General features: G+C 45.3%; 1 protein-coding gene across 1 annotated transcript in view; it reads right to left on the reverse strand.

The window, feature by feature from the left end:
- PIPOX (pipecolic acid oxidase) overlaps positions 1-10,150 on the reverse strand; it is an 18,675-nt gene extending 8,525 nt beyond the window's left edge. Inside the window, exons 1-2 of the mRNA XM_006874189.1 lie at positions 10,037-10,150; positions 8,515-8,663 (exon numbers count right to left, since the gene is read on the reverse strand). Of these exons, the coding sequence (XP_006874251.1) occupies positions 8,515-8,663; positions 10,037-10,150 (263 nt within the window). The remainder of the gene's footprint in view (positions 1-8,514; positions 8,664-10,036) is intronic.
- Positions 10,151-10,382: the final 232 nt, after the last annotated feature.

Below are 10,382 nucleotides of genomic sequence, written 5' to 3' on the forward strand. Positions count from 1 at the left end.
CCCAACAAGATGGAGTGGCCAAATGGCAGCATCGATGGACTCAAGCATGGCAACAATAGTGAGGTTGGCCCAGGATCGGTCAGTGTTTCGTTCTGCTGTACATAGGGTTGCTATGAGTCGGTACCAACTCAATGCCACCTAACAACAACAATTTTAGAAAGAACCACTAAGGCTTTCTTTCTAGTCTGTCTTATTCTAGAAGCTGAACCTGTCCACTATGGGTAACCCTGCTGTTATTTGAAACACCAGTGGCATAGCTTCCAGCCTCACAGCAACACACAATTCACCACAATTGGTAGATCTGGCTTTGGTTCTAATCCTACCTGCGTGACTTTGATCTGGTTACTCACCCTTTTGGGACCCAGATTCCTCCTTTGGCTCTGTAGGATAAACACTGAACTGCTAACCACAAGGTTGGTGGTTCGAGCCTACCAGCCACTCTGCAGGAAAAAGGTGAGACTTTCTTCTTCCTCAAAGATTTACAGTTTCAGAAGCCCTATACTGGGTCATTACAATTCGGAACTGGCTCAAAGGCCTGTAAAAGCAACAAATAAATGCAGTGGTTCCTCATGGGGAGGTACTGCCCTCCACCCAGGGGCATGTGGGAATGTGGTGGGCACAATGCCTGGGGTTGCCACTCACATTTACTGGGCCTTCAGTACTCAAAAAAGCCCCACCCCAAATGCCAATAAGATATATAGTAGCATGTACAGGGATGGTCTGTGTGGGAAAATGAACTCATGCTAAGACAACAGGAAACACATGTAGATGGTCTTTTAGGGACCCATCAATAAATTCAGTGATTCTGATATTTTGTTTCTCCCTATGCCTCTCGCTGTTTGTGCCTCTTACTCCCCTTAGTCTATGAAAGCTGCTTCTCTATAACACTTTCCATCTATCTGTCACCAGAGACCAGAGCTCCCTGGGGGGCAGGGGGGTGAAGCTGATGATATAAACAATGGAAGGGCCACCATGACTCTTGGGACCATTTCTGTGGTCTCTCTTGGTTTCAGTAACTACAGTGACCAGCATCAGCCTGGTACATCCCCCAGGTACTGCATATAAAGCTCGTAATAGCCTATAATGGAGTCTCATGGATATTACATGCTTCCAAATCCCACATTATCTGGTTGGGGGGATTAAAGAGAAGATTGGGAGGGGGTAGGGACACAGCGGGCCCTGGGGCCGGTGTCAGTACACAGAGCCGCGCAGCGTGCCCAATCCATTTGCCATGGCCTCCGCCTACCCAGCATTCACCACTGGTGAGATAGCAGTGAGAGCCTTCTGCCTCTTCAAAGCTTGTCAGAGGAGTGGTAGAAATCCCCACAAGTCAGCAGTCTCTTTTTTTCTGTGGCCCTCAAAATAACTTCAAATTGTTTCTCAAGTAATGAAATCTTGCCTCGTAAACTTCTTGGTCAATAGAATCAAGTAGAAATTATCAAGTGTATGTTCATGAGTCTTTTTTCACCTAGTGGGCCAGGCCTGAGCAGGACTCTGGGAAAGACCTGGCTTAGCCCATACCTGGCAGACCCTTGGCCTGAAAATTCCAAAGCACCCATTCTTACCCCTGTCTGCAACATAACCAGCCTGGGTCCCTCAAACACGCTGAGATTTGAGATTTACTTTCTCTCCATCCTTCCTTCCCTCCCTTCTTTCCTCCTTGCCCATTTCCTTCATTCCTTCCTTCCTACCTTGAAATAAGAAGACTCATCTTACAGGATATACTGTATGGTATAAATGAACTCATGCCAAGACAACGGGCAACTCTGTCGAATTATGAAATGCTGAGTGATGTTCTAATTCCCAAGCCGTCCTGTGGCGGATGAAGCGGGAGCTCCCCATCCCTATGAGTAATCAGCAAGCTGATTCTGCCAGTGAATGTAATTGTGCCGATTGTAATCATTTTGCTCCAGCTCTCTGCCCCTGTGGCATTTATTTCTTAGCCCAGATATTGATCTAACAGTGGGAAATTTTCCATCTGAATTTGTGATGCTGGACCCTCCCCTAGTCTGGAGATGCGTTTGGGAAATTCTCATTTTCCGTGGATCACAGCTGAGCTATTTGGCCTGAGGGAAACCGTGCACTGCTGGAGAAATGCCTTGGATTGGAGAGAGATTTTTGACCATTATGAGCAAATCGGAAATAAATGTAAAACACTGCATGGAAATGCAAAGGCCTGTCATTATGGGAGATAGGTGAGAGGCTCCTGTGGGAAATGTTTAGAGAATTGGAAATCAGTCAATCAAGACCAGGATCGGAGAATGGGCCTTTCCCCCCAATATGAAGATAGATGACTTCTATGGGCAGATTGAAAATCATTTAAGTGCTTATTTTCTTAATGGCTTTTCTTAGATCCCAATAAACAGACTGCTCATCCTGCATCAATTTCTCACCCCTGTGCTCTGGGCCTCCCGCTCTCCTTGTTCTTGCTTAGATCTAGGCTGTAACTTTTAGGAAGGAGAAGGAGGAGAAGGGACAAGGACATCTTGTCCCTTGTTCCAGGAAAGAAGAGACCAGATGGGCAGGAAATAATTGGTTAGGGTGGTCTAGAAAGAAAGGACCTGGAAACCAGGACTAAGGCCGCCAGGGTTTTAAAAAGAAGGAAGCTCCCAACTTCCTAAATGCCTATCAGCTGAGTTGGTCAATAGTTCATTTCCTGTGAACTGTGCCTTCTTCCCTACGAACTAAGCCTAGTTGAGTCAGTTCTGTTGTTGTTGTTGTTGTTAAGTGCCGTGGAGTCGGTTCCGACTCACAGCGACCCTGCACAGGGTTTCCGAGGCTGTAAATCTTCACAGAAGCAGAATGCCTCATCTTTCTCCCGCGGAGCTGCTGGTAGTTTCGAACTGCTGACCTTGCGGTTCACAGCCCGATTCATAACCACTACGCTATAGTTCTAGAAACAGATAATTGAAGATTTCTCCCAGGAACCTGGTTAGCTCTTCTATGGCCCAGCTTCCACCTCAGATGTGATATAAGGAGCTAGCTGGTGATCAGGCATTTCTGCTAGTTACTATATAGCAGGACAGAGTGCAGGGTGGAGTGGGAGGAACTGTGGGGGGCAGGGTACAGAAAAGGGAGAAGAGAGCTCTCCCTGCAGCCCCCACCTCCCATCACAGGCTCCAGGCTTCGCCTCTATGGATTAAAAGTGCCAGGCAAAACTAGCTCTCAGAGCTACCTTGGGGAAGGGACTCAAATGGGGGACTGATAATGGCTGCTGTCTTTGTTAGTTTTGGAGGAGCTCTGCTGTTTTATCTTCCGCTCAGTGGGCCGAGGTGGAATTGGTTAACAAAGACTGCTCCAGGGAGGGGATGTGGCTGACAAGCCAGACACTTCGCAGACACAGGAAGCAGCAGCTGTGGAGGGGGCCACCAGGTTCTGCCAGCAGCTGTACTGCCTACGGCTGTGATCTTGTCTGATATTGTCAGCTAAGCAGGGGCAGCCTGGGTCAGGAGCTAGATAGTAGGACTCAAAGGGAGAAGGAGGGGCAGGAACGAGATGGGCCACAGAGCTGGGATTTGCTGTTGGTATCAGCGTCCTGGCTGTACACATCACAAAAGATTCAGACCTTGTGATCTGACACAGTGTCATTGTTCCCAGAATATATGCAAATATTCTGAGGCCACCCAGGTTTGGTATGCTCCTGTCATAGGCAGCAACAGAACAGAATAGAAAGAATGGGACACCTTAAGTTCCAGCTCCTAAAGGACTTCTTTTCCCCCCTAATCATCATCATCAAATAGCATTAAGTAAGTACGCTCATATCTCTCAGTTATATGATGGTACTGTGCTGGTTCTTCTGGAAGAACCTGGGGAGACGTAAGAACCACAAAGATAATGAATCATTTAGAAAATCAGAATTAGAAGCAAAAGCTAAAGGAACTGAAATGGCTTTTAGCCAAAAGGTAGAGTTGTATTCAAGTACCAGTCTGAGAATGAGAAGTATCTGTTCTGTATCCCTTTTAAGTAGAAGAACCAAATAAATTAGTGTGCCGTAGTAAATTAGGTTAGCCATAAGAAAGAACTTATTAATAATGAAAGAATAATAATGATGCCTGGCACTGGTATAGCACTTTAAAGTTTTTTTTTCAAAGCAAATCCATATTACTCATCATTTTTCATCATTGGGACTATGAGATATCAGAAAGTTGTTTTAAGAGAGGCTATGATTTTTTTTTTTAGATAAATGTATGTATATTCCTGGTGTGTTGCTGTAGGATAAGCACAGGACTGCTAACCACAAGGTCTGTGGTTCAAACTCACCAGCCACTCCTTGGAAACTCTATACAGGGTCCCTATGAATGGGAACCAACTCCACCGACCGCACATAACAATAACAATACCTCTAATGTACAGATGAGGAAACTGGGTAGGTAGCTTGCTCCAAACTACCCAGCTAGGAACTGATATTCAGAGCCAGACCTGACTGGTTCCAAAAAGGAAGATTGCCAGGTCTGTGAGATTATGAGAATCTTCTACCCAAGGGTCTCTTTCCTTCTCTTCTTGAGCCATTCTTGTCCATCATCTTGATGTCCATGGCTATTGCCTTTCTCATCTGTCCCCTCGTGCTCTTCTTCTTCCATCTCTCAATGAAGACAAGGGCACAGCGGAGCCAGAAGAGATGGAAGGAACTGGCATCTATTGAAAGGTACTAGGAATTATACCAAGCATTTTACAAAAGTATCATTTAATCCTCACAAAACCCAATGAGGCAAAATGAGAGCCAAGAGGTAAACTTTTGCAAGGTCTCACAGTTGGTAAGGAGTAGTACACAAAGTCAAAACCAAGCCTGTCCGACTCCAGAATCATCTTCCCCTTGAAAGATTGCAGGCATTCTCTTAACATCTTCATTGTCTTCTTCTGGATGGGTGAAGAGTTTGCCCTCCAAGGCCTCAGGCAATTCTTTTAGCACAGGCTACTCAGCAGTATTCACAGACAGTTGACAGACAGGGGTCCTTTTGCTAGGCTACCCTTCAGCAAGACATGCTCTTTTATTTGGGTGCTGGGTACATTAGCTGCCTCTGGTTGGAATAAATCTGTAATTAGCTGCCCTGGCTGTATTTGCATAATGGATTTCACTTCCGTTCTTAAGTTAATGGTGCTTTTACAGCAGAACAGTAACCTCTTGGTTCCTGGCCATTCAAATAACTGCTACATTGTAGGGTAGAGCCACAGTTTTGTAGGACTTTCAGTTAAGAACCACAGGGAAGGTGGGAGGGGTGGCTAAGGTACCCACTGCATTCATGGTTCTCCACAAGTTTTTGAACCGTTACTGAGGGTTGTTGTTGTTGTGTGCCATGGAGTCGGTTCCAACTCATAGCGACCCTGTACAGGGTTTCTGAGGCTTTAAATCTTTACGGGAGCAGAATGCCTCATCTTTCTACCACGGAACAGCTGGTACTTTTGAACTGCTGACCTTGCGGTTCACAGCTCGATTCGTAACCACTACACTACCAGAGCTCCTTGAGGAGCCTTAAAAGTTAGAGCTTCAGCTGATGAAATGAAATGCGGATAGGTCTCTTGTGATACAATAGTGAATAATTGTTATCAGGACCAATTGTGAGGGTTGGAAATGTAAAGGTAGACATTTTGTAGCAAGAAGGGCAGTGATCAACTTTGCAGTCTAGAAGCGGAGGTCCCTGGGACCATCAATGGAGAAGAGCAGAGAACGGGACCCTACCCAGAGAAGCAGTGATGCCTGAGATGGAGGCAGAGACGATGACATGGAGAGATGGAGTGGCTGGGGACTCTAGACCCAGAGAGGGAGAGGGGCTGTGTGCTGATGACCAGGAGGCAGGCTGGTAGTGTATACCCTTTGCTTGGTTGATGATGCATGGAAGGGATTGTAACCATGGCAATGAAACGATTTACGATAGGATGAATGTAAAACTAATGTTCTCCCATGTAAACTATCACATAATTCACAATAAAACATTTTTTTAAAAAGAGAAAGTTAGAGCCTCAGGACAACAGGGAAATAGTTACCGTACCCCAGCATGCAATCCAGCCTGAAGAGTACCTGCATTTTGTTCCTATGGAAGGAGGTGCAGAGAGAATGAAATGGACCTATAGGCCAACCACTCATCTGCCGGTTTATCATATATTAGCTGTGGTGGCTTGTGTGCTGCTATAATGCTGGAGGCAACTTTGGAGACAGACACTGACCTGACATTGCAGATTCACACCAGGGACTAGCAACAGGGAAGGTGTGATTTCTTCTTATTCTCCACATCCCTCAGGTGGCCAGAGATGTGGCCTGCCCCCACGCTCATCTACTCCCAGCACAGACCCTGCTCTCCAGTAAAGAGCTATGTTGTTGGGAGCCTTGCCAGTGTGAGGCAGGAGCTAGCTGTGCCACCTTGGTGCCTGAGTTCAGGTAAGCTTGACTCCAGAACTCCAGAACCAACAGAACCACCAGAACAGCAGTGGTGGTGGTGGCAGTTATGTGCTGTGGAGTCGATTCCGACTCATAGCGACCCTGCACAGGGTTTCCGAGGTTGCAAATCTTTACGGGAGCAGAAAGCCTCATCTTTCTCCCGTGGAACAGCTGGTAGTTTCGAACTGCTGACCTTGGGGTTCGCAGCCCGATTCATAACCACTATGCTAGTAGTATAGCAGAAACCATCATAACTAGCCACCCAGGTGCCCTCCCCTCTGGTCTTGACAGACACAGAAATCAGCTACATTAAGGACCTCCACGAATGAACTACTTCCAAATTCAGTGTCCTGAACATAGACAACAACTAAACCTGTAGGAACTCCATCTAGGGCCAAGAAGTCTGTTGTCATATCCCTTCCGTACCCACCTCATGAGCTCCTTTGTTGGCAAGGAAACCTCCCCACTCCCTAGATTTTTTTCTCTCTGGTTTGGACACCTATGCTGTTTTCTGTTTGTTTTCCTTTTCTTGTTTTATTGCTTTGGTGTGTTTATTCTTTCTTCTTCCTCTCTTTCCCTTCACTTGATTTTTTTATCCTTTCTTTCCTCACTTAATTTTTTCTTCTGTTTCTCATTTCCCCCCTTTTCTTCTTTTCCTTTTGACCTTTCTCTGGTGGTGATGGTGGGTGGTTATATGCCGTGGAGTGAGTTCCAACTCATAATGACTCTATATAAGATTTCCAAGGCTCTAAATCCTTATGGGAGCAGAAAGCCTCATCTTTCACCCATGGAGCACCTGGTAGATTCGAACTACTCAGCTTGCAATTAACAGCCCAACTTGTAACCCACTATGCTATTCTCTAATCCCTTTCTCTTTTCACCTTCACTCTCTCTGTCTTGTGTGTCTGTGTTTCTTTCTTTTATTTTCTCTTCTACAACTCCATCTTCCTGTCCCCCTTTTCTCTTTTTAGTTATTATATTCTTTTTTGTTGTTGTTGCCTGTTTTGTTTTTTTCTTTTTTATTATTTTCTGTTTTCACTGCTGTTTGCTTCTTTGTTCTATTTTATTTTCTTGTGTGTGTGTCATCTCCTCTTACCTTGCCTAGGAGGAGACAGTAACAGTGTCCATACAGCCCAGCCACAGCTGTATCAGCTGTAGCTCCACCCACTGAGAAAGAGCCAATTCTAGCTCCAAAACCAGCGAATCAACAATAGACAGTAGCTAACACCAGCCACACCCACTCTACCCTAAGATGCATGAATAGTGAACTAAGAATGGTACACATGCTTCCATTCTAGGATCATATCCCCCAAGAAACAGCTGGTAAAAGCCTAAGAACACACCAACATACAATCATCAGTTAAATACAAATACAATACCACCACAATGTCCCAGAGACAACAGAAAATTTCAGTTTATACGAAGAAGCAAGAGAGAGTAGCTCAAAACAAGTGACCAAGATGCAGAGTCAGAAAATGTTTCTGAGGAAGAAACCTTGAGGTTAGCAGTCCAGTGCTTATCCTATAGTTCCACACCAAGACTCCAGCTAGAGGGTATACATATGTTAACTTTTGTGATGAGGAAAGCAATATACAACAAGAAAGAGGTTGGCAGAGAAAAGATGAAGGTAACAGAAGATATGGGGAGGAGTACAAGAGTTAAAGTGAATAGAGGTAAATACTGTTAATTGATGGTACATAGAGGAGGTTGCAATCATTGTCATGAAACAAGGTGTATGATTTGTTGAACATAAAATTGATGATCTGCCCTGCAAACCTTACTCAATTCACAATAAGAAGCTTTTTTTTTTTTTTAAAAAAAGAGCTTCATGGTTCTATAGAGATACAGATACAAACTCCAGCAGATTCTAATTAGGCCTGCCTAGTTCTGGATATCTGCACACAGTGCCATTCCAGAAGTTTTCCCAATTCAACTTCTCCTGCCAGGGTCTGAACTCAGAAGCTGGCAGGAGCTATGGGTTGATCATAATGACAATGAGTAGAATGATCCCATGTGGCTGACACTCCCTTAGGCCCTGGATCCCTCCCACTGCATTTCAAGTGTTTATGGCACTACCCCCTCACACACTAAGTCTCCAGGTGTGGGGCCCTGAGTTTAAGGGATTCTTCCCCTTAGAGAACCTATGTAATTGGGTTCCAGCCTCGTGCTCCAACTGGGCCCATATTTGGTAGCACTCATCCATCATCTGAGTATAAAAGTCTTCAGGATATGCCCTTCGTATAATCCGGCTCTGTCCGTGGGAACTTCCTCGGGAATGCGGCAGAAAGAACTGGGAGTGGAGAACAAGAGACAAGTGAAGCTGTTATTTCTTGACACTGTGCTCTCTCCCCTCCTTAAAGGAGCCATCAACCAGGAACCACTTGTTCATCAAATATTTGTATGCAATCTTCCCCTTTATGGCTAATTTACTGACTATCTGGCTATCAGGGTAGTTCTTCAGTGGCACTCATTTAGGCTTCCTTTTCACTAACATCATTCACATCAGGAAGTCCCTTTGTTAGCTATTCTTCACTCATCCTGCTGTAATCTTACCCCACTTCCACTCACAGAGCGCCAGAACTAGAAAGAACTCCATCATTTTATGGAGAAGGAAACTGACGCTGATTTTACTTCTCTGTGGCTTCAGATCACTCAGGGCAAAAGAATCACTTTGGGATTTAGCAAAAGATGGGGAAGTTTCCTAGGAGGTTGAACTAGAAACTCCTCAGGCTTTGAGAAGATTGATGGAGAAATGAAAAAGCTTTCTAACCACTCCAGCTTATTACCAAGAATAGTAAACTATAATCAGCCTGTTGGGCCTTAGGCAGAATACAGCGAGAGAGAGACCACCGTGAAACCCTTAGGTGTTGGGCTTGGCAGACCCATCCTCAGAAGGATCCTGCAGATACACAGGATTCATCACATGTGCATTGCATGAGGCCATCTTCTCTATAAGGTGCTCTGGTAGCGTAGTGATTATAAATCAGGCTGCAAACCTTAAGGTCAGCAGTTTGAAACTACCAGCTGTTCCCCGGGAGAAAGATGAGACTTTCTGCTCCTGTAAAGATTTACAGCCTCAGAAACCCTGTACAGGGTCGCTATGAGTCAGAACTGGCTCCACGGCACATAGCCACCACCTTCTCTATAAGGAAAAACAAGACCTAAGTCTTACTTCATGTCTATCAAAAAAGGAGGCTGCTATTATCCAGAAGTGGCAGAAATAAAAAAACACCACTTCTGGATTCTGGGCTGAAGCCAGGAACCTTCAGGGAAGAAATCTCCACTCCTAGGCTAACAAATCAGCCTTTGTGGCTAGGCAAAATGATCTTTACTTAAGGTTGCCCAAAGGAAAATTGGTATTTTTCTGGGCTGGATCTATCAGATAACACAGAAGAGGCTGAGTCACAAGAAGGAAGAAAGTAGGACCTGGGATACTTCTTGGTCAAGGGCAGGAACTGGGGGCAGTAAAAATAGGAAATGTCTGCGGGGAGAATGGAACTGTCTTTGAACTATCATAAAACATATTATGCAAATAAGATACAAGTTGTACAAAATTTGTGATGACTTGGGCCCTTTGGCATAGTCCCATAACCTGCTGAATCTGAAAACTCTTCTCTAGAGAAGGAGAGAAAGAAGGTCAGGAGTGCAAAGGGAACACAGTACCTGCTCCAGAAGGAGGACCCTCTTCCCATTTTTGGCCAGGTGGTATGCAGTGAAGCAGCCCTGGATTCCTGCTCCTATCACAATGGCATCACAGAGATCTTTCTGGGAAGCCATGATGCTCACTTAGTCAGCTGTATAGCCACAGAGTCCACAAAGAAGACAAACAAAGGCAGGCACTCAGCCACAAGAGGTGGAGTAAGGCAAAGTCCACCCTGGCCAATGTTCCCACAATCCCCTGGGGCCATATCCTTCTCTCCACTCCTTCCCCCACCCCAAAGGCTGGCACAGGGCTCTGGCTTCCGCCTCTCCTGCAAAGCAGAGCTGGGTAGTCTGGATTTGTGAGGTT

Source organism: Chrysochloris asiatica, unplaced genomic scaffold (genome assembly GCF_000296735.1).
Source record: "Chrysochloris asiatica unplaced genomic scaffold, ChrAsi1.0 scaffold00266, whole genome shotgun sequence".
NCBI lineage: Eukaryota > Metazoa > Chordata > Mammalia > Afrosoricida > Chrysochloridae > Chrysochloris > Chrysochloris asiatica.